Source organism: Astatotilapia calliptera, chromosome 13 (assembly GCF_900246225.1).
Source record: "Astatotilapia calliptera chromosome 13, fAstCal1.2, whole genome shotgun sequence".
Lineage (NCBI taxonomy): Eukaryota > Metazoa > Chordata > Actinopteri > Cichliformes > Cichlidae > Astatotilapia > Astatotilapia calliptera.
The window spans coordinates 15,951,166-15,975,373 of NC_039314.1; the positions used below are offsets into that span (position 1 = coordinate 15,951,166).

General features: G+C 40.2%; 3 protein-coding genes across 4 annotated transcripts in view; 1 reads left to right on the forward strand and 2 right to left on the reverse strand.

The window, feature by feature from the left end:
• Positions 1-395: 395 nt before the first annotated feature.
• On the reverse strand, positions 396-6,995 carry LOC113035399 (uncharacterized). Its single transcript, XM_026190943.1, has 5 exons — positions 6,905-6,995; positions 6,566-6,748; positions 2,447-2,672; positions 2,217-2,343; positions 396-1,430 (listed from the first exon to the last, which is right to left on the reverse strand). The coding sequence occupies exons 1-5, from the start codon at positions 6,993-6,995 to the stop codon at positions 684-686; spliced, it is 1,374 nt and encodes a 457-aa protein (XP_026046728.1). The 3' UTR covers positions 396-683.
• Positions 6,996-8,321: 1,326 nt separating this feature from the next.
• Positions 8,322-10,808, forward strand: ppifa (peptidylprolyl isomerase Fa). Of its 2 annotated transcripts, XM_026190871.1 has the most exons (6): positions 8,325-8,558; positions 8,674-8,704; positions 8,775-8,863; positions 8,930-9,026; positions 10,154-10,229; positions 10,356-10,808. In XM_026190871.1, the coding sequence occupies exons 1-6, from the start codon at positions 8,415-8,417 to the stop codon at positions 10,489-10,491; spliced, it is 573 nt and encodes a 190-aa protein (XP_026046656.1). In that variant the 5' UTR covers positions 8,325-8,414; the 3' UTR covers positions 10,492-10,808. The 2 variants fall into 2 exon arrangements, with proteins under 2 accessions (XP_026046655.1, XP_026046656.1); XM_026190870.1 differs by having other exon boundaries at positions 8,322-8,558; positions 8,775-9,026.
• Positions 10,809-11,898: 1,090 nt separating this feature from the next.
• The window catches only part of zcchc24 (zinc finger, CCHC domain containing 24), a 40,180-nt gene continuing 27,870 nt past the window's right edge, over positions 11,899-24,208 (reverse strand). The window contains exons 3-4 of the mRNA XM_026190258.1: positions 22,736-22,900; positions 11,899-18,506 (exon numbers count right to left, since the gene is read on the reverse strand). Coding sequence (XP_026046043.1) covers positions 18,393-18,506; positions 22,736-22,900 — 279 coding nt within the window. The 3' untranslated portion in view covers positions 11,899-18,392. The remainder of the gene's footprint in view (positions 18,507-22,735; positions 22,901-24,208) is intronic.

The following is a 24,208-nucleotide window of genomic DNA, read 5'->3' on the forward strand; positions in this document are numbered from 1 at the left end:
CAATATAAAATGGGCTCTTTACTATTTTGTCTGTTATGTGTAGACAGCACTAGTTCGTCCCTTTAATTAGGTTTCTTTTTTAATCCTTGAACGATTCATAGGTCAGCATTACATGTTTTGGGGGTTTTTTTTAATGGGGCGGAAAAAGGCCAGAAATAAGGCCTGAAAATGAGTGAAAAATCATCCAAAGAAAAACTTCAAAAGACCTTCAGAAAGTCTAAAGAACTACTGCCCTTTAAAAAAAAGAATCTTGCATCTTGGACAAAAAATGCAGAGAAATGAGGTGGCTCAAGACTACCTGAATATAGCTTGAATTTAAAAACAAAGAAAAGATGCACACATGAAAGGATTTTAAAGACCAAATCCAATTAAACATTTGAGTGTAAATTCGTGTTAATTCATTTTATTTAAATTAATGCATTTTAAAGTCATTTAAAATTATATTCAGTGACTGTTTTGTGAACGACTCAGATTTATTCATGAAATTTATACATCATGACATCAGTTCATAACATGCTGCTGTGACTCTACATCTGTTGACATTGTCTACATTTCAGAAAACATTCAGAACAAGGAAATAAAAATTCCTTATTTATAGAAATATACAACTTGCTTATGTTCACAATTTACCTACCCAGTTACTTTCTGTCTGCGCGGTCAAGTGAAGTCTATATTCATGTGCGTTACTTAGCCCGTGCCTTGACGAGAGGTTTATTTTGGTAATTAATTAGCAAGCAAGCCACAGTAAAAATTTCCTTAATGCTTCCAGAAATCGATAGCGGTATAACCGAGTCAAGCAGTTTGTTTTCCTTAACCCTTCGGATTACACTCTCCACATGTGCGCTGAGTCGTTCAATTTCCTGTCTCTGGAAGCCGCTGTGTGCTAGCATCTGGCTATTTTGGCTAAGAAAAGCTGGACAGTACACCTTCCAATCCACACAGTCAGACATGAGGAATCCTTCGTCAACCACTATGGCCATGTCTTCTGTAAGAAGGTCAGCCAAACCTGATCTCCTAAAGAGTTCTTCGTCACTTATTGACCCCTGATAGAGTGAAGAAACAAAGGTCACTGCGCCATGGGGGGCCATCCCAATCAGACCTTTCATTGTGCAGTGAGACGGGGAGAACATTTCACGTTGGGGGAGAGTGGAGGATGCGGTTTGGCATTTTAGCTCAGTGCAAGTAACTATCACCTGAGTATCAGGAAAGTCTTTGAAGTCATCAGGGAGGTGAGCTTTAATGTCCTCAGCATCAATCCAGATACACACAGAACCCAAGAGAGTGTACAAGTAGTTGGTCCATGAAGAGATAATGCCGCTTACAGTCAAGGGGTGAATGCCAAACCGGTCTGCCAAGTCTCTCTCCTCAAGACCAGCAGCCAGGCACATTTGGAATAGGAACAGCTCATCAATGGGTTGCAATGACTGCCTCTGAAAAAGAAAAAAAAAGTCATACAGATGAGCCACTGTAGCTCAAATTGCCAAAAAAAGTTAATGCTGGTCCTGACAGAAAGGTGTCAGAATACACAGTACAGTTTGTTGGGCTTAGGGCTAAATAGTTGCGGACGAGTCTGGGTGCCCATGCCGACCCTTGTCCACCGCCGAAAGCAGCAACAATGGGTACGTGAGCATCAGATCTGGACCACCAATGGAAGAAGGTGGTCTGATCTGATGAATCACGTTTTCTTTTATATCACAAGCACAGCCAGGTGCAAGTGTGTCACTTACCCTAGGGAGCTCCAAGCACCAGATCCACCTACCTAAGCATTATTTTAGACCATATACACCCTTTTCTTCTCTTTTAGCTTTGCAACAAAGCAAAAAAGGTTCAGTAATGGTTTGAGGAACACGTTTGAGGTGTTGACATGGAGCACAAACTCCCCAATTCAATTGAGCATCTGTGGGATGAGCTGAAGGAACAAGTCCGATCCATGGAGGCTCAACCTCACCACTTACCGGACTTGTGCCAGATACTACAGCACATCTTTAGGGGTCTACTGGAGTCCATGCCTCGACATGTTAGAGCTGTTTTGGTTGCAAAAAGGGGGACCAACAAAATAATCAGGCAGGTGGTCATAAAGTTGTGCCTGACTGATGTTAATGTAAGCAGTACCACGTGCATATGATACTTTTATATAATTCCAGTTTACAATAAAAAGGTTTGACATGTATTTCCTGTTTGTTTTTTCTCAAAATCTTTAATGCACAAATACAAACCGTGTGTGATGCATTTACGGCTTCACTCCTTCTTTCAGTAGCTTCGGACCTTGACCTGTAAATCACTTTGTGGACAGAGGGCTCAATCAGCCCCCAAAACATCATGAAGTGACGGTAACTTGCAAACCTATTGTAAAAAAAAACACAGTAATTACAGGTCATTTACAATATTTCTCACAATCAAACTGGTATTTTTGTGTAACATGTCTAGCTAAGTGTTGTAGGTTTACCCTGTGTAGAACTGAATGTCATCATCGGATCCGGCAAATCTTTGTAATCCAAAAGCAGACTGCATTTTGAGCTCCTGGATCTCTTTCCTTAACGTTCCCATTTCTTCTTTTAACTTCATGTTTTTCTCTACTGTCACATCAAGGCAAGCAGGTTCTGGGTCACAGAAATAGTCATGATCCAAGGCAGAATTATACTCCATAGGCTGCTCACCTGATGCTGGGTTACCTACAAAACATATTAAGGATTGTACATTAATATATGTTACTGTGAAAACTGTTGTCGGAACCATACTGAATTTAACCAGATAAATATTTAAGATAAGATAAAACATAAAACTTTATTGATCCCACGGTGGGGAAATTTGTGCAGCTAGCAGAAGAAGAATACAACAAATACAAATAAAATACAACAAACACAAAATAAGTTAGATAATACACTATATATTTTATATAGTGGGAGAGAGAGAGTATGGCTAACAAACAGCCACTATAAAATTCATTATACATTGAGAATAGCAGACACATCAACAATACACCTCTTCCAATTAATGGCTAATTAATATTATGCTGAACACAGTCCAAAAGATTCAATAAGCCACATCAGTGTCTACTGTCAGTTAGGGCTGCCACGATTAGTCGACTAGTCACGATTACGTCGACCATCAAAATCCTCGACGACTCATTTAATAGTCGACGCGTCCTTTGAAGCTTTGTAAGATCACAAAAGACGCAGGAATAAGTAGTAGGATTTAAGAGTGTTATAACGGACTGAAACAGAAGATGGCAGCACTGCATCTACAAGAATGCCAGCTGCCGTTAAGCTGTTAGTCTTATTATTCTTTCTGTGTCCCAGAATTCATAGCGTGGCCCACCGCGACCTGATCCGTACCAGAAACCCGATTGGTACCCCGCATGCGCGAAAGGTGTCTACTTGCGGTGTCTACTTCCCTGTGCACTTAGGCAGACAACAATGGTCGCAATATTGTTTTTCTTGCTTCTGAAGCACAAATTTATCTCTCCTGGCGGTCATGGTTCCTCAAACAGGAAGTGAGCGAGCAGTACTTCCCGCTTGCTGATATGACGTAGCGCAAAGTGCAAAGGCTCTGTTCATACAAATGTTTGTTTATTTATTTGTAATCAATTACAAATGTCAAAATGTAAGTTCACTGGAAATTGAACTGTTGCTGCATTTAAAACAGGAATGAAGGAGCTGTACTTACTGGTTCATAGTTCTTGAAACGAATGAAGTAATGTTGTTTCTCAAAATATTATTTCATTTTTATTATAAAATTAGTATTTCGACTTTATTCTAAAAATGACGAATACTGTTTTTTTCCCTTTTGCCCTACTACTTTATCGTAATAATTAAATAAATTTTAAATTTAATAATAATAATAATAATAATAATAAAAACGTAATTTCTATGAATAGATTTGTTCCCTCTCATGCGGGGTCACTTACTGCGCTTGTCCACACGATTTGATTACTTTGTTTAGAAGTCAAATTCTGTAAATCAAACAGCCACATTTCTACGTTGGCATTTAAAACTTAACTTGGCCCTTTGACCCATACAGTTTTAAAATAAATACTTTTAAAACAAATGACTGTGATGAAAAATCTAAGTAAAACATAGACAGCAAAAACAGTGACTTGTAACTTTGAACTGAACTATCCGCAGTTGCCAAAGAGCAAAACAGTTGAGCTAAACACAGGTAAACACAGTGGGAATTAGGGCTGCCACAAACGATTATTTTGATAGTTGACTAGTCAGATCATGCATCCATTGGACATAAAACGTACAGCTTATTGCACCAGCATGCGTCTGCTCTTATATAACTATCATTAGCTTACAGCTTTAAGTGTTTAAGGTATGTGCTAACTAAAAATAAAGACAAGATGATAGTTTATTAAATTTTAATAAAATTTGCAGATTGTTTCGGTGAAGTTTAATAAACTCAGCCGTCTGCTCCTTGCTATCTAAAATATAACGGGACACCGGAGTATATTCTCGAGCATCTCACACTTCTGATAATCAGTTGTTTGCTTGACGTTTATTCAGCTGTGTAAAAACTATAACTTTAATCTCAGCCAAACCGATTTACTCAGGAACAAATAAAATACTAAAAAAATCAAACAAACAATAATATTTTTAAGTTATCTAAGTGACTTATGTCTAACCTGAGTAGCGAAAGACGGCGGTGGGTTTGAAAACAATTTGCCAAGAGTCCGGTGTTCTCATGGGCTCTAGTGAGCCTCTCCTCCCAGAGACATTGCTTCAGACATTGACCCCCAACACACCTTTCACCTCTCCCCCCTTCACCCTCACCAACCCAGACTCAACGACCACCCCCACTCTCTCCAATCCAGACTCAACGACCTCCACCACACCTCTCACCCCCCTTTCCTCCTCCCTGAAACTCAGAATACACACTCAGGATGTGAGCCGACTATTTCAGAAACAGAAGCCCAGGAAAACCCCCGGACCAGACGGCGTCTCACCCTCCTGCCTCAAAACCTGTGCTGAACAGCTGGCACCAATCTTTACTCGCATCTTCAACAGATCCCTGGAGCTGTGTGAAGTTCCCTCCTGCTTCAAACGCTCCACCATCATCCCCGTTCCCAAGAAACCCACCATCACAGGACTGAATGACTACAGACCTGTCGCCCTGAGTGTCACCAGCTACCTGTCAATGGATCACCAGCTTCCTGACAGATAGAAAGCAACAAGTGAGGCTGGAGGAGATCACTTCTGAAACTCGGTCCCTCAGTATTGGTGCCCCTAAAGGATGTGTCCTCTCACCACTACTGTTCTCCCTCTACACTAATGACTGCACCTCCAAGAACTCGGCTGTTAAACTCCTAAAGTTTGCAGATGACACCACCGTCATTGGCCTCATTCAGAATGGTGATGAGTCTGCATACCGGCAGGAAGTTGAGCGGCTGGTACTCTGGTGCAGTGAGCACAATCTGGAGCTGAACACTCTTAAAACTGTAGAGATGACAGTGGACTTCAGGAGACATCCCTCAACTCTGCAGTTCTACACTGCGGTCATTGAGTCTGTCCTGTGCTCCTCCATCAGTATGGTATGGTGTAGCCACTAAACAGGACAGGAGCAGACTGCAGCGGACTGAACGGGCAGCAGAAAGGATCATTGGCACCCCCCTGCCCTCCATCCAGGATCTGTACCTCTCAAGAACCAGGAAACGGGCAGGGAAAATCATCACAGACCCCTCACACCCTGGACACAGACTTTTTGATCTGCTGCCCTCTGACAGACGGTACAGAAGCCTGCAGACCAGGACCACCCGACATAGGAACAGTTTCTTTCCCCTCGCCATCTCCCTTCTAAACAGTTGACCTGTCACACTGCTCCCACTGCCAGACTGCAACTGCACCTTATGTACATTCTGTAGTATTCATTCCACCTCATTCATTTCTGTATTTTATGTATATAAGTTTAGATTAGTTATTTATAATAATAATAATAATAATAATACATTTTATTTAAATAGCGCCTTTCAAAGCACCCAAGGACACTGTACAACAGATAAAAACTGGAAATATACACAATGATAAAAATAGAAGATAAAAGTTAAAACATACAGAAATTTAATTTAATTATAGTTGGTTTACACAGCTTTGTGTATGTATGTGTACGCATGTGTAATGTATATATAGACACGTGTGTGTTTGTGTGATTTACATTGCTGTGCTTGAGAGCCACCATCTACCGGAACCAAATTCCTTGTATGTGTCTGCACATATACTTGGCCAATAAACACTATTTTGATCTGATTCTGAACTAGCTGCCGCCAATGTTGGAAACTGAGCTGGGCTGCGCTATGAATTCTGGGACAGAGCTACTTCTTCTTCTTCGGGGTTTAACGGTAGCTGGCATCCTTGTACATGCAGTGCTGCCATCTTCTGTTTCGGTCCGTTATAACCCTCCTAAATCCTACTACTTATTCCTGCATCTGTTGTGATCTTACAAAGCTTCAAACCAGGCGTCGACTATTAAATCAGTCATCAACGATTTATACCTAATAGTGACTAGTCGACTAATCGTGGCAGCCCTAGTGGGAAAAGTACAAGATTTTTATGGAAAATAATAATTTTACCTGCGTGGCTTTCGCCTGGATTATCCGTCTCTGGCCCAGAGGAATGCGAGACTTGTGGTGGCTGCTTTGATCTTGCTCTCCCATCACATTTTGCTGTCGTAGCAGCTTTCAACTCAGTATGACCCAGATGGATAGAGGGTGCCCAGTCTGGATCGCTTTCCATCATTTTGTAGGCTGGTTTGCCTACAAAATACAACAAACATTAGCCCGCAAAGCCACAGTAAACAAAGCAGCATAGCGCAAAGAATTTAATTCAAATCAATATAAGACTTATCTGTAACCTACATCAACAATAATGTTATGATAAATGACTTAACTACAACACACACACACACTCACCTTTGAGGAAATGCTTGGAGCAGACTAACATGTGAGGTGGAGTGTTCTGGAACGTTATATTTGGTCTTCCAATAGCTGCAATCCAGGCCATCCGTTGCCTCTTCGTGACTTCGGAAACATCTCTTGCATAATTTTTATTCCACGCAGGAATCCGATAAAAACCGATTCCTTTAGCCTTCGGCTTCCCGTGGCTGTCATGCGACCGGCTATGGCAGTTAATAACACAACAGCTTCTTGCCATTTGTGTCTCTGTTTGTCTGTGTGACTGTTGTCTTGTAATAGCCCACGCGCGCTAGCCGCTTGTACCTACAATCCTTTGCGGTTTTAGCCCGGAAATGACGTCACGTTTTCGAATTACTTGTGCGTACTTGCGTTCTCGTTGACTCGTGATACGTCATCAGTCGGCGCATGTGTTCATTAAATTTGAATGTTTGGTTTATTTCAGTGTTTTATTTGTTCCCGATTAAATCGGTTTGGCTGTGATTAGCTGACTCTGAATTAAATCCAACATTAAATTATCAGTTTGTTTTTCACCGGAAACAAAAACAGCATGTTAATATGTGGAGATTCTGAAGGCTGCTTCAAAAATGATCAGATTATATTTTAAGTATTTGTTCAGTTCTCTTCCAAACCCCAGCAGCTGTCTGCTGTAATTTTTGAGTATCTGCTCAAATAAAAATAAACGCGTTCTAGCATCCCACCTGTTTGTTTTTATTCAGGCGTACATGTACACTATTTTTATTAATAGAGAGATTTCGCTACAGAGGTTAAACATGATAATAAGTCACTTAGATAACTTATCAATCTTAATGTTTGGTTTGCTTCAGTGTTTTATTTATTCCTGAGTACATCGATTTGGCTGAGATTAAAGTTAAGCTTCATAACATATTAATCACAGAGGCAGTAAAAACTCCGGACGTGTGACATCATCAAGTACGCTGGTGTTGCTGTACAAATCTCGAGTCCGTTTTGGTCCTGCTTATACACGAATATACTTTAAGTACCCCATGCACAGGGCAAACGTATTTTATTTGATTAATTTACTGATATTACTGGCTAAATTTCATATACATAAATCGAAACCATCCTTTCAGTGCTTCTTAAACAAAACAAAATATGTTAAAACCAAACAACATTCTCAAAATGTAAAAGCTGTGGAGACCTATGTTCCCTGTTCAATATTATGTGATTCTTTACTAGACTTTGTATAGCGCTTTACGGGAACTTTTTGCGTAAAGCGCTATACAAATACAGGCCATTTACCATTTTAGACTGTATGTATTTAGTTTTTTTATACGAAACCCCCTGACATTGTGTTTTGTTAATTTGTATCTGTATTTTGTGCTTTGTCAATAAAGCGTATTAAAAAAACAAAAAACAAATCGCGGGTCCGTACTCGCATTCTCGGCAAGTACGTACTCCCGTGCAGAGAACGCGAGAACTCGCGTACTTGAGAATTGAGAAAGGGCCATGGTTTGCAGGTCCGCCTCACCGTGTGAGCTAAGCAGCTATGCTTCAAATAAAAAATCGTATGAGGTACAGCTCGCTGGGCATCACTGCAGCGCGCCTGTTTTCTTCCGGCCCCGTCGAGAACCCGGTAGTATTTTTGGACATCGACGCTGACAGCGATCCTCTGGGGAGAATAATCATTGAGGTAGCTTGCGATTATCACAGTCGCCTCCAGAGACCTTGATCTGACCTGTAGCGTTCATATCTGTCAGTAGCCAGACCTGTGCAGATAAGTGCATGTGATTTGTTTTATCTTGCAGCTGAATGCAGATGTGGTGCCAAAGACTGCAGGTAGGTGAAGCCACGTTCTTTCCACGATGGGCTCATCGTCATTCATTTAAAAAATCCTTTCGATCCACAGAAAACTTCAGGGCTCTGTGCACCGGGGAGCATGGCTTTGGATACAAGGGATCTGTGTTTCACAGGGTCATCCCCGAGTTCATGTGTCAGGTACAGTTTACAGTGAAGGTGCAGTGTCATTTGGCATGTTTTCTGCTGTTGTTTTTTCTCTTGCAGGGAGGAGATTTTACCAACCACAACGGTACAGGAGGGAAATCTATTTATGGGAAAACGTTTAAAGATGAAAACTTCAAGTTAAAGCACACTGGTCCAGGTACAGCTCCACAGCTTTGAGGGGTTACACTAAAACAATAAAAACCCTTTTCACATATTCAAAAGATGCAACATCAGTCAGTCACTTCAACTCTGTGATCAGTGAATACAAACCCTTTCACCACTGTTTTAAGACTTAAACACCAAGTGGTTTTATACTGTTATCAAACCCCGCACTGACTTTGGAAGGAGTATTGCAAAACTGTAGCCCTATGGTGGCCTCAGACACAAAAATGAAATGTGAAGGATTTATTTGAAACAACTAATCAGCCAATCACATGTCAGCAACTCAAAGCATTTTAGGCTTGTAGCCTGCTGAAGTTCAAACCAGGCATCAGAATGGGGAAGAAAGGTGATTGAATGTGGCATGGTTGTTCGTGCCAGATGGGCTGGTCCGAGTATTTCAGAAACTGCTGATCTGCTGGGATTTTCCCTCCTAAAGATCTCTAGAGTTTACAGAAGTAATTTGACTAAAAACACTAACGTGCTGCTGGACAGTGTTCAGGAAAGTGAAAAAGTTTGAGTTCTTACAAAAGTCTAAACTGTTTTGATGAAATTAAGGTGAGAAGGACATCAACACAGTGATAAAAGTATCTTTAGCAGTGAAGTATGGAGCTGTGTGCAAAGAAACAATATAGGTGGGGGAAGGTCTTACTGATTAGAGAACTTCATTAGGAGAAGTGAAAATTGCACCAAAACTGAACTTCCAGGTGTTATGTGCCAGCTGTTCTTCTGCATTTTAATCCCACTTTTTCTCCACTAGATGGCAGTGCAGAATCTCATGCAGCGTTCAAACTGCTGGGCATATACATTTTGCAATCCTCATGTGAATGACCTAGTTTAGTGAGTCAACATGCACTAATCAAAATAACTCTGTTTGTTGAATAAACATCATCCATGTGCACATTATTTAGTGCTTTGCGTAATCACAGCGTGCGTCAGATCACAAGAGAAGTGGCCCTTTTTTTTTTCTTTTCTTTTCTTTTCTTTTTTACAATCTTGCATGACGTTGCTGTAATGAGGCCTAAATGTCCTTGGATCAGGAGTAAAAAGGACATGAAGATCTTGTTTACATCATCTAGTTCAATTGATTGCTTTTTCTTCTTCTTCTTCTATGGTTTTCTGCAGGAACGCTTTCAATGGCAAATTCAGGCCCGAACAACAACGGCTCGCAGTTCTTCATCTGCACAACGAAAACCGAGTGGTAAACACCCCGTAGAACTTTTTAATCAGTCATTTCAGACTCCAGTTCGTGCCTCATCAATCACAAGCTGCTGGAGCCACTTTTTCATCTTTTCTTTTTCGTTTTCTTGTCTTTCTTTTTGGGCAGGCTTGATGGTAAACACGTGGTGTTCGGGCAGGTGAAGGATGGGATGGATGTGGTCTCCAAGATGGAATCCTTTGGTTTACACGACGGCGGTGTGATCAAAAAAATTGTCATCACAGACTGCGGGGAGATCAAATGACGCCCGAGCGCACTCACAGACTTCTGCTGGATGAGTCATTGTGCAGCAATCTAGTATTTACTCTGTCCTGGCTCGTGTGTTCGTGCACTCTGAAGGCGGGGCTGTCGCAGGTGATCAGCTTTTACTCAAATCTGTGCTTTTTAACTTCTGGTTTTGAGGTTGAGCAAAGCCAGAGGTTTCTAACACTCAGACAGACCTTTTTACTCTCTAAAATCTTTACTCAACTGATCTAAATTGTATGCAAGCATGTAAAACAATTGTGTGGTGACTCATTCTCCAATAACTGCCAAATAAATGACTGATATTTTTCGACTTTACCAGCTCTGGTCTTACTGCAAGACATTTGCTCTGATGTGCCACAAATCTTGCTGCTTTTAAAGCTTCCCGGAAACGATCCAGCGTGCTTTTTTTAGACACGGGCTCCAGCGCGACTGACTTCCTGTCCATCAAGAGCAGGATGTGACATCATGTGACATTCCACCTACACTGCAGCTGAAGCATCACATGTATGCACGATGGGCATGTGAGCTAGAGCCTCTTAGGGTGAAGTCGTTTCAGGACCTGAAATTGCTTTTTTATTGAGACGCAGGGCGTCTTGAAGAGGGAGAGAGACATGTCTGAAAGCCAGAGACTGGGTGGTGCTGCTTATCGAGCTAATACTTTATAAAAGTAAATAATGAAGAAGAAAAAGGCAGCTCTTGCCCCTAAATGAAACCATATGTGTGCTGACCTTCCTCCGTTTGTTTGAATTCTCAGATTACATTGTTGCCATAGAGATTTTTCGGCTCTCGCTCTGTTTGAGCTGGAGATGTTGTAACAAACTTGATATAATTTGGGTCCCCACCCTCGGGTTTAGTTTTAGTTATTTGGAATGCATGTCCAATAATGTGTATGGAAACTTGGCTCCGGAGACGACTGTGCCATTTCTTTTTACCACACATGCAAAACAATGACATCTTTACAGCTGGTGCATGCTGCTGCTTCTCTAAGTGTCTGCGTTATCACAGAGTCAGTGGGCATCTTTTTGTGGGGGGGGGGGGGGGTTTCCTGTCCACAAGTGTTGGGAAATGGGGGAGGGGGTGTGCGTCCTGGCCGGTTTACATGTCTGTTATCTCTCAGCACTTTCATGGCAAGTGGGGAAAAAAAATGTTTTCCAAGTCTCTCGCTCTTCTGCGTTACACAACCACCATGAATAATCCATTAAAAGCCCCGTTATCGTAATCTATACGCTCAGTGTTGCGTAAGCCTCGCACTCAAGAGCGATGGCAAAAACACTAACGAGAGGAGCGCTCACAAAAACAACGTGTTGCTTTTGGCTGAAATCAGACACCAGAACGAACACCTCCCAGTTAACATAAATTCGGCACAGGACCCGAAAACAAATGAAAACTGCGCAACCCGGGTGGCTTTAATTCAATGTGACTTTTATTCATCAAACTCTGAACAGCACTAAAATGTTTTCCCAACTAACAAATAAGGCACATTTTGGAATGCCGTTTTCATGGACATGAAAAACAGACCTGTGGTCGACTCTCGAGGCCACGACTGTCCTTGCTTTTCCCATAATCATTGTCTTTCCCGACCGCACGCCTGCGTTCTGTCCAAATCAAATATTACATTATTGCAATACTGCATGACAAACATCTCAAGTGATACAGACAGTAAAGAATACAAACGAGACTCTCTGACTCGACCACTTAAGTGTTAACACGTTACATTCAGTAAATATGTATTATCTGCAGAGGCTACATTTGCGGTAAATGAGGACTAATAACAATCAGACGTTGCTGATAATGTTAAAAACAATATTTACTTTAGCAAACTACTGTAAGGTATTTAAATAGGTATACATTGCACAAAAAAAGGGATATTTCATTCAAAACACATGCACATGCAAACTCTAAAATAGTTCTTTGTCACACACGCTTCCTTGACAGAAGTATACACTCGCTACACTACCAATATAACATTTTATAATAGTTTCTTGTTATCGCTGCTTTAACCAAACTACATCTCACAGTTTAATGCGTTTATACAGTGGTGAGTATCCGTCACTAATTAATAAAAACATACTTTTCTGCATGTTAACACATATTTTCATAATATCGTTTACAAAATGAATACACGTGGCTGTATGGATGCATATGGCAGCTCATAATTAGTCACATAGCAACTGAATAATGGGTTATTCAACTCTGATAACATCAATAAATCAAAAACACAGAAAAAAAAATACAATGGCTTATAATTGAGAAAGGTTATTAATTATGTACCAGCTTTTTTTTCTTTTTAATAATATTCTATGTAGACATCAATATTTCCTTCTTAGTGTAACTTTGTTGCATATTCTATACAAAAAGTGTTGTAAAAAGTCTTTCCATAAATATTTCTGCAGGATAACCCTTCAGATTATTGTAAAACATAAAGAAGAAGAAAAAAAACAACAACTCCCAGCTTTGATTATTTCTCAGCAATAGGCCCTTCTTCACGCCGGAAAGAGAAAAAGCTTTGATATTGCTTCAACACTTCAAAAGAGCTACTATCATTGAAAACGATGGCCATCAAATATATACATAAAACAGTCGATCTTTGTCAGGGAAATAACTCTTGATTTTTTGCAGATTGCTTTAAAATTTTCAACATCTATTAAGAGTTCCAAAATACACATCTCATTCATAGAAAATAACAATTTTGAACTGAAAAGGTACTAGAAAAGTCAAGTATATGTAATTCAAGACACTACATCTGAAAGCAGAGATTTCGCTTTCTTTCTTTTTCTTTTAAAATGTATCAGCTGCTTCCATTGGCTCTTGAGTTGCCATTTTAAATGACCTCCTCATAACATGTCTCTGGGCGGAATCGAACTCTCTGACAGGATTTATCAACATTAACGTGATTCACAATAACTAATAATATTATTTGTTTATGAGGTTAGTTCATAAGGCATAATTGGTATGTATTCCTTTCACTACAGCCACATGGTCTGATGTAGAAAATAAGGTTACGGGAGACCTGTTAGCTTAGTGCCATTACACAGAACAAAAACAGACATTAATAAGAAGAAAAATGGGTTGTTCCCAACAGTGGTGAATCTTTCATAAAAATTGGGTCTTTACTATAAATGCAACGAGGGGCTTTCAGTTACTCCTTCAAAGGGACACTCCACAGATTTGTCCTTTAGCTACTGTAATATCTTTTGGGGCTGTGGAGGCTCATTGTCACGTGAGAGAAAATCAAAAAGCCTGTGTTAAAAAGTGAGGAGTTTTATTGTCAGCATTTAGTAGGCTGGGGAGTCTAGCATAGACTGTATATAGAAGATGGACTTGGACATGTCAAGGTTTTTGGACTTTGATCCTGATCTGCGAGTTGAGTATTTTGGCCAACTTGTTCATCAAGTGAATTTGAAAGATGGGCCATATTTAAAAAAAAAAAAAAATCACACTGTATTAAATAAGACTTGAAATCAGTGATTGAGAAGTAAGAATGACTTTGTGGGGTTCTTGAGGTTCCTCGTGTGATTTCAGAGTTTTCCACAATATTGGACGCGATACAACCAATGGTTATATGAGGGAAATATGTATATTTCCTGCCTAGTTGGCAAGTGGTTCCTGTAGCTGAGTAAAACTGGTTGCAAATAAGGCACTGCACCAGAAACCACCTCGCAATTGCGTTGGTCACTAGCAGATTGCTGCAGTTGGTTGTAGTTTGCGTGAAAGATGGCGACTTCCTTCTCTGCAAACACTGATGCAAACTAGAAACAGAGAACATTCACTTGCAAACTAAAAGCAGAAGACACAACTTCTACTTTTAAGGAAAACATTCTGTTTCCAGTTTGTGTCACTTCCCTGCGGAGATTAGCTGGCCAGTGTTTGTGGACAAGTCAGCTCATTCCATGCAAACTAAGAGTAACTGTGACCATCTGCTAGTGACCAAAGGTATATCAACAAGTTTTTTACCAACCAGTTGCAAAATACACATTTTTCCTCAGCGACGGCCAAAGAAAAATGTGGGAACCCCTTGGCGACCAGTAGGGGCCAGAGAGTCCTAGTGGTTGCCAGGGAGAGCTAACATGTTTGAAAACGTGCAACTTTGAAGGTAAGCCTCCATTTTTTTGGAGGAGGTTTTTGCTAATCAGCTGGGGAATACAGGATTCTTAGCAAGAGGTGGTTGCCAGGGGGTCACTGACTGATCTGTAGATCTCCACAATTCAGACTTTAGCAATAATATCCCAGCAACTGCCAGCAACCAGCTGGGAAATACAAATAAATCTCAATACTCAAAATGAGCTGGACATTTTCTCTGGTTGTGGTTTAGGAGGTAGAGCAGGTCATCTACCAAATGGATCCCTGGCTCCTCTAATTTGCATGCCGAAGAATCCTTTGGCAAGGTACTGAAGCTCAAGTTGCTCCCGATGCATTCATCGGAGTGTGAGTGTGAACGTAAGTATTATACAGAGCCTACAGTAACAGTAAAAGTGCTTTGATTGAGTGAATGAGGTTTGTGGTAAAAAGTGCTTTTGGACTTCAAGTCCATTTACAACCACAGAAGTCGATCCTCTATTGGCCATTACAAAGAATGTAAATTTAAGATGTCTTAACACTGACGCTGCTTTTGAAATCCATTGTTTATATACAGTCTATGGAGCTTACTTTAAAAGGCTACTGAGTTGCATAATAGCTGATGCATTTCTGGAGCTTGAGCCAAACTGAAAGTAAAGATATTTCATCCACTGCTGCATGCACTGTTATTTAGTGTCTTCTGCAGGCCTCCCAACTGGTGAAGCTGGAATAGTAAATCACTGGAGTGCCCTTTTAAATCAACAAATGGAATTTAGTTAAATTTCCCAACAGTGTAATGCACCAATATCATCCATTTCCACTAAAGCAAAACCGTGGGTTTTGTGAAAAAACATGCATTGTTAGCATGTTTTTTCACAAAACCCACGGTTTCCTTGAAAAAACATAACGATAACAGATAAAAATAACAATGAGTGAGGTCCACAGTTTGTGTCAACTTCATTCTGTTGTGAGGATCGACTAAGAAATAACATCTCTGTTGATATTCCATGACAACAGACCACAGTAAGATTGTTTTTGCCAGCTGGAAATGCTGTTTCAGCCTGTGCCTGCAACATGAATCGAACACCCACTATGCCAGTTCAACCGCTAATAGCGGAGCTTTATCGTTTTTCTGTCCTGTGTCACATCTTGAACCTACAACAAACTTACTCTGCATCACAGTTAACCACATGCACATAATACTGCTCCACCTCTGAGTCTCTCGCCACAAATCTTTGAAATTTCAAATGGCCTCTTAGCCTTGACACAATCGTTTTAAGGCACATACAGTATGTTATAGTATAAAATATTGTCAGCCAGTTTTTGTAAGGCTAGAAATACAGTACATATAAAACAGTTCACAATTCCTATACCAAGGATCCTCGAAAAGCAGATTTCCATAAATGATAACTAAAATAGTTTCCTCTTTAGTGCTTCACATCTGCATAGTGATATATGGAACCACAGTGGGTATTCCTTTTTCTTTAAAGTGGCTCTATTATGCTCATTTCCAGATGAGTGTTTTTATTTGTGGGCTACAGTGGAGTACTTTTGGATGCTTAGGTTTAAAATAAATATTTTTCAGGGGAGCCCTACAATCTTAAAAAAGGCATTATAGCTCCTTTATGATCAGCCCTGTTTCCTGGTCCAAGCTCCTACTGCACTGGTTGAGGTTGTCATCTTTTTAATGTGTTTTAAGACTTTGCCCCGAACACCAAATATTTGAAGAATCACACCAAGATTTCAGTGTGGACCTTAGACTTAGGATCAGGACTTTTTTACAGCAAGTAATCCAAACCATACTGTCGCATATTAATGTAGCGGTTGTGCTAATCTAAGATGCTCTTTTGGCTGAAATTTGATCCGTTTTTAGCATCTTCTTTCTGCTCTGTAATGGCTTTATCTCTCCCAGCTGAACAGCATGAACAATTTAACTCAATTCTTACATTTTTTGTTAGCAAATGTATTTATATTAGCTTAAGCTAATAGCTAGCTCTAAAGCTAGCCACCAGGTAGCATATTTTTAGCATTGTCTGCTAGCCCAACTTCAATAATCCAAATGTCTACTCTATGATACTCCAAATGTCACTGCTTTGTTGTTTTGCATCTTTGTTTACGCCAAATGTTGTGCTTGTGTTTTAGAAATACTTTAGTCAGAACATGGCATATCGTCTTTACGCGGAAACTAGCTTGCTAACCTGGAAAATTCTCTGTTTTAGGGGATGCCTGGATGTATATATGTATAACAAGAAATGAGGAAAAAAATACATAATAGTTCCACTTTAAAGATATGGTTTCTGATATTAGGCCCCATAAAAATGGATGTAAACTTAAATCACCATAAATTTCAATACAGCCATGAATTCTCACCATCAACATATCACAAACCAGCTCTTCTGTCTCTCGACAAACCTGAAAAGCAAAGTTCTCCAAAGCTTCACCTCTCTTTAGGCACTCTACGCTGCAATTAGCTGTTGGACATCGTTTCTTCAGTGTACAAGCCCTTGGAAAGTTTTCCATCTTGCTTCACCGACTCCACTGAGGCTGCCAGACATCAACTGGCACTAAAACTTGGATAAAAAAAGTCTCTCTGAATCTTTGTCAAGCAAACAGCTCCTTTTGTATTTTGCTATCTTGTGGTTAAAATCTATTCAGGATTTATGTGAACAGTTTAGGGTCCAAAATCATGTTTATCAATGCTAAACAAGCTGTGGCAAGCATTTTATCAATAGTTTTGAAACAATGAAAATATGTGACTGCCAACAATTACTAAACCATTTTTCCCCACAGCTGCTTCTGCCTATCTAGTGTCTATTTTTTCCAACGCTAACAAATAAATGAGAGGCAAGAATGACAAGAACAACAACAAAAATAGGAATAGGATAAATGAAGCGTTATCTATTAGCAATGCACTAAATCTAGCCCAAGGAGCGTTTTATACAACTGAACCTACAGTAGTTTCTAAAGACAAGTGGAAGCAGTTACACAATAATGCGATATACAAACATACAAAAATGTCTCTATATGTCCCAGTTAAAATTCAAATTGCACACGAGACAACAAGAAAATAAATAGGCCAAATGTAAGCTAGGGATGCATGGCACATTATCCCTCAGTTAATTCACAGTTAATAAGATGTGCTGCTGACCCTAATAAGGCAAGACATCAAAGGCCTCGAATACATTATGCCATCATGAGAGGCCCCAGTTAAATGTTCGTCACATCTACACACACTTCACTTGGCAGGGAAATGGAAAGCGGATCTCTGTAAACACAAAGCCAACAAACCCCAAGGTGAGGTAATCTATTGAGACAAATACTGTCAGTGATGCCAAGGAAATATAACCCCTGGTGCTAAATCATCAATATAATAATTTTTTTGTTGTTAAACATTGAGTATTGAGTAAATTAATCATGTGGTTCTGATACATAAGGCATAAAAAGTCAATCATTTTGGCCTCTTTTTTTTTTTTTGCTGTGTTGAAGAGCACTTCAAGAGATAGAGGCTGACCCTCAAACGTATTCTTGGATGTACTGTCACTGAAAGAGGAGGAAAATGACTAAAGTCTATGCTCCACAAGTGGCTGAGAAGAGGGAGCAGAATTAATTGATGTGGTAACAAAGGAAGGCATCAGGAGATTTGGGAGGATTAGACCTAATGTCCACATTAGATGTTTCTGAGACACTGGGAGGAAGACGTGAAGAAGAAAGGGTGCCATGTCGTGTTGAGGGAAATCTGGATGTGGACCGGGAAGGGAGGATGTATAATGTCTCAATGGCGGATAAAAAAAACAGGGTTTGGGATGGAGCGGCTCCTCTCTGCTACTGAATAATGATGAATATTTATTGCACTCGGCGGCAGTAGTAGCCAAGGACTTTGCATTTTTCACACAGGTGCTGCGGATGCTCTTTACTCTGGTCAGACACATCCAACCCATCCGGCTTCTCTAAAGGTCGCTGGAGATACAAACAGAAGACCAATAATGAGTCATATTAAACACAGAAAAGGGCAAACCGAGCAAGAAACACACATAAACCTCTTGAATTTTGCAAGCCGTTTATTTAGCAACAGATTCAGGTCAGCTATACGCCTAACAACTCCAACTCTCATATTCTTCACAGACCTGATGTGTTATTTGCCAAATTAGATGCAGAGATATGGCAATGCACCATCAGCCATGCTGGCTAGCAATACATTTTAACAACCTGGTGCTAAAGGAAAAGATGCAGTATGCATTTAATCGTGATGGACTGTATGGAAATGTTGGCTTCAACACTGACCATCTTGGACTCATTATCGAGGACAAAGGTAACCTTTCTGGGCCAGCACGCTTGGAGGTTATTTTAACGGTCCATCTGGAAAATTTTATTTTTCATCTATTGTTTTTTTTTCTTGTTAGAGCTTTGAACAAAACCTTTATTTATTCCAAGTGGTCTAGCTAAAGGAAACCAGGTTACCATGGGTCACCACAAGAAGATATTTGAGTCTAATGAGTCTTCCAGGAAGTGTTGAAAATGTATTATTGCTTTGTCAAAGACATTAGGTCCTTGATGAAAGCTGGAAGAGAGTTCCCTTGGAGGCTAAAGGGAATTGAGTTCAAGGCCCTGTACTGCAGGCATCACCCAGTGAAATGACCTTAAGGAAGAAACATCTACTATATGTAAATATAAAAAAAGTGGTTTTGCATACATGTGACCACAAACAATTTAATGTTAACTTGTCTCTCAGGTAGTCTCCGAGTACTAGTGAAACCAAAGCGTGAAAAGCGAACTAAAAAAATTGGAGGTTTAGGAGGCAAAAGTTTTGCCTTCAAAGTAAAAGTTGTGCTTCAGCACTGCAACCAACATCAAAAAGCCACAGCTTTTACTCTAAAGCTAAATATTCTCCATTTCTAGTTTCTGTCACTTTTTGCAAATTTTACTATCACTTGTCTTGAAAGTTGGCATCATTTGCAGATAAACATGAAAAACTAAAGACTAACATGGCAATCTGCTAGCAAAACCATCAGGGAATACATATTTTCTCTTAACAACCCGTTGATGCATCATATCGCATCCAACATGGCAGATTGGATGAACTCGTGTGATGTCGTGTGAGAAACCTCAATACACACACTGCATATGGTAAATGGTAAATGGCCTGTATTTATATAGCGCTTTCACTAGTCCCTAAGGACCCCAAAGCGCTTTACATATCCAGTCATCCACCCATTCACACACTGGTGATGGCAAGCTACATTGTAGCCACAGCCACCCTGGGGCGCACTGACAGAGGCGCATACATGCATATAATAAATGCATGTTGCCACCGTAGTGTTACCCACTGGTAGATGAAGTATGATCGCGAAAGCTCGACGTGAGCATTTTGCCCTTAACCATCTTGGTGTTTTGAACCCAGACAAGATGAAGAAGGACACGATCTGATTGTGGGACAGGGACATTACATGCTTAATTGATACTGACCTTCCAATCACAAGGTAAGCCTTGGTAGAAAAGAAGATGGACTAACCTCTTGCTAGCCATTAGAAATAATCCACCTTTAAAACACTTGCACATTTTCTTCACTTTTCAGACCCAGAACATAAATCTATCATTTATATAGTCTATGGTCACAACTTCAGGTGACCTGGAGGCTTGCTGACGCAGTGGCAACTCCCAGACCTTCAAATGCCCCTTTCCACTAGCACCAACGCAGCTCGACTCAACTCGGTTTTTAGGGTTTACCATTAGGTGGTAGTACCTGGTACCAGGTATGTGTTTAATACCTACTTTGCCGGGGTTTCAAGCGAGCTGCCGAGATTAAAATGCAACATCAACCGACTGTATGTCAGTGGATGGGTCACGAGAGCAACTCCTTCAAAAGAATCAAATCAGCCATTTTTGAAACCCAGCACCGAGAGGAAAATGGCTACGCACAAAGTAACACCATGGTCCAACAACAAGGTGCAGATTTTTGTGCTTGGTGAGTGACGACAGAATCAGAGCAGCATGACTTTTGGGCCACCTTGCTATAACGATTCCACCCACACTGAGGTGGTGCTCAATTGTAATTCAAAACAACTGAAACCAAGTAGAGCTGAGTTGAGTAGATTAGAGTAGGTACTAGTGGAAAAGCGGTTAAGTACTGCAGTTTGTACTAGCTGTTAGCTCCCTATCTTCTATCTAGGATGACAGCAGCGCATGTAAAACACTAGATGTTGCAAAATGTACTAAGGATATGCGTGACTAGTTGACTAGATGTGAAAACCTTGCTGCCTTTGCTAGTCGGCCCCAGAAATACTGGTCAGTTAAACATAATATGTAATTAAAGGATAACGGCAGATTATTTCTCTGAATCTAAGCGGTAAATGATCCGAGGGGGGAAACCAAGCCAAATTCTGCATTCTGCAAATTCTGTACACAGAATGGTGAGGAAGGGAATGCAGGTGGCGTGAAGTGGGTGGAGACGAGTGTCAGGAGTGATTTGTGACAGACAGGCAGCATTAACAGTGAAAGGGAAGGTTTACAAGACAGTAGTGACTCCTGCTGATGTATGAGTTTGGAGCCAGTGGTGCTGACAAAAAGAAAAAAAGAAAGATGGCTGAACTGAAGATGCTATGATTGGGCGTGACCAAAAGTGGTGGGTAATAAAACCTCAAAATTATATCACAATATATCAAGAGAATTTAAAATGCTAGAGGCAGCAACATTTACAAATAAACGAAGGTCATTTTCTGTCCTTTTCCAATGACCTACTGTCACTGATAACAAACTTCCAAATTTGAAGTGTGACTTTATTGGAACAGATAAAACAGAAAAACAGGAAAGTACTCTAGGCAAGTTTTTCTCCTAGAAATGTGCAATACAAAATATAAAATAACTGCTTAACACTTCAGTTTAAGAATAATTAAAGTAACCTAACTTCAATAGCTGATGACTTACACGTTTAATTGCTTTGACTGGCTTTATTGCAGCTACAACAGAAGAGACGGACTGAGAGAGACTGTTTTGTGTAAAGCGAGGGTGACAAAAAACTTGAGTTTGACATCTAAAAGGGTACAAATTAAAATCTCGATCAAAAGGGTCGAAAGTTCATGTCTGTATGACGTTAAAGAGGACCAAATTTTGAACACTCGAGGATGTGTTTGGAAAATCCATATTCTTTTCATTTATGGGAATCCGCAGCCTGAGAAGGAGCTGTGCTGAGCTCTTTGATACTCAAGGACACCGAGGTTAGTGGTCTGTTTCAACTGCTGACCGGGTTGGAAAGGGGAGGGGGGTATGTTAAGTGGGTGACACTGCAAATGCAGAGAATTTGCTTGTCTGTGTGCAGCTTTGCCACAAGACTCAAAGCAGAGTGAGGGTTTCTCACCAGTTTCGGGAACAAAGCAGGTTTTACCAAGACATATTTGAACTCTTGCAAAGTGTGTGCAGACTTCTATCTGTGGTTATGACTACAGGTAAGCTGTTTGGGTAAGATCTCAGAGATTTCTAATAAATTATGCATAAAATTTCAGGCTCCGAATGGCGTTAATGCTCAACAGATGTACAAAATGTCCCTTTCCTGCTTCATTTCACGTGTTAACAGAGCAAAGCGTGGACAGTTGTGGTATTCTGAGAATGAGCAGGCCTCAAGCCGACAACGATCCTAATTTTATTTCAGGAAGTGGAATTGGAAGAATGTGAAAAAGCATACATATCAAAAGATGAAGTGTTGAGGATAAATATAAAACTGACACGATTCTTTCTCCAGCTCCGTACCCAGCTGCTTACCAGGATTATTTGAGGTTAAGTTGAACAGATTTCTCTTCGAGTGTTGTTTGAAAAATGACTCCAGAGAATCCTGCTTTATGTGCTTTCCCTTCTTATTATTAAATGTGAGACAGATTTCTGCAGCTGGAAGTCTGACTTCCCTCTGAGTTAGTTTATGTCTGAGACCCATTAATACAGAAATATTTGCTTTAGCATTTGATGGCATTCAGTGTATAATTCCAAACTTTTATCAGTCAGGAAATTTCATTAGTTTCATCAATGCTGGTTTATTACCAAAGCAATTATTAGTGGTGGGATTTTTATTTTACTGTAATGAGGCCATCTGGAATATCATCAAAACAACACGGAAACCAAAGCCTGATGTCTATGAGCAATTTTTTTTAACTCAACTGCAAATTCTCAGGACATGAGTGCTGTGATGCAGGCTTACATACCTGTTTGTGTGGATAGACGTTGATGTGGCACTTGATACATTCTTGTCCCATGTTGGCCCAGGAGTTCCCGCTCATCCACTTCCTCTTACACTTAGGGCACTTGTACTCTCCAAAGCATCTCTTCTTCCCTTGGTAGGGTGTCAGTCCTTCACCTTTGGGTCTGGCCTGTAAAGAACAAAGTGAATAAGATGCTTGCACATGTGGAAGCTATAGACTGCATATATTTAAAGCCTCATTCTGAAGCCAGAAGAGAAGGAGGGGTAGATCTGACTGGTATCGACCTGTCAGTGACATGGTACCAAACCCTTTATTTGTAACGCAGCACAGGAAAAGCCATCCAAATATAACACACACAACAGCATCCAACCAATGACACTGTGTTTTAAAACTATGTCTGAAAAATGTAGTTTATTAAACAGTTTCTGATGAGAATAATCACATTATTTTCCCCAGAGCCTAATCCAGCAAATCTCTCAGCTGTGAGGGGAAAACGCCTGCACAGCGCAGCTACGCATGCAGAGGGGTGTGACCCGGTCAGTCGGCCAGCGAAATGTACCTCGTTAAAGGGGATTTATGCGTCAGCGTCGTAAACGCAACAACTTTTGGCGTAACCTGACATGCACACCTAACCTGAGAGAATAACAATCATCTTCTCAATATAAGGAATAGTAATCGTAGCATGAAGATAAGGACTCACTAATGTCAGCAAATTCCTGGAGTTTTATGAAACTATCCGAACAGGAAATGCACGAAGAAGTGGAAACACTTGTGGGAAAAATATGTTTACGAACCAAAACAAAAGGCCTCAGTGATGCTGGCGAGCTTTCCACTCTGTGTGGATTGTCATCAATCAGTGGTTTGATCGTGGTTGCTAAACCACAATAATTCAAAGAACGGACATCACTTGGCATCTTCAAGTTAAAAATTTATAGAAAATAAGCAAAGACAGATAAAATAAGTGGCAAAAAAGAAAAAGAAACTGGACTTTAGCCAGGTTTTTGCACACTGCATCACTTTTTTTTTTTCATACTCTGTAGGTAAACTAAACAAACATCTTCTTGCGTGTAATAGAACTTGAAAGCAGCAACAACCATAAATTTGTTCAAGTGTTTACTGAGGAGATAATTCAAGTTACAAGTAGGGTTATGCTCTCTGCACAGCTGGACTTCTTTGCAACCATGAGAGTAGCCCCCTGCTGTGCATTAGATATATTGCAGGTTTACGTTGCTCATCTTTAATATACAGTCCATATCTTTATGTAGTTAAAAATTTATATGAAATAGAAATGTTTCAAAAATGTTTTTTTTCTTTCAGTCCAGAAGATGGACAGATAATAAAAGATGGTGAGATGACAGCAGGGTGTGTCCATCCTTGTTGTGCTAAAATATTTTCACCTTCATCAGACAGGACACTCCTACAAACAGTTTTGGCACAGTTTGCGGTCTTGTAATTGACATTAACTTTCATTACATC

What these genes read in the sequence shown, in the direction of transcription:
- LOC113035399 (XM_026190943.1), bottom strand. Translation starts at nt 6,995, where the DNA reads ATGGCCTGGATTGCAGCTATTGGAAGACCAAATATAACGTTCCAGAAC. An exon ending in GACATTCAGTTCTACACAGG is followed by an intron (nt 2,344 to 2,446) that starts GTAAACCTACAA and finishes TTTTTACAATAG; the next exon opens with GTTTGCAAGTTACCGTCACT. An exon ending in CCGTAAATGCATCACACACG is followed by an intron (nt 1,431 to 2,216) that starts GTTTGTATTTGT and finishes TTTCTTTTTCAG; the next exon opens with AGGCAGTCATTGCAACCCAT.
- ppifa (XM_026190870.1), top strand. Translation starts at nt 8,415, where the DNA reads ATGCTTCAAATAAAAAATCGTATGAGGTACAGCTCGCTGGGCATCACT. An exon ending in TGTGGTGCCAAAGACTGCAG is followed by an intron (nt 8,705 to 8,774) that starts GTAGGTGAAGCC and finishes TTCGATCCACAG; the next exon opens with AAAACTTCAGGGCTCTGTGC. An exon ending in TGCACAACGAAAACCGAGTG is followed by an intron (nt 10,230 to 10,355) that starts GTAAACACCCCG and finishes CTTTTTGGGCAG; the next exon opens with GCTTGATGGTAAACACGTGG.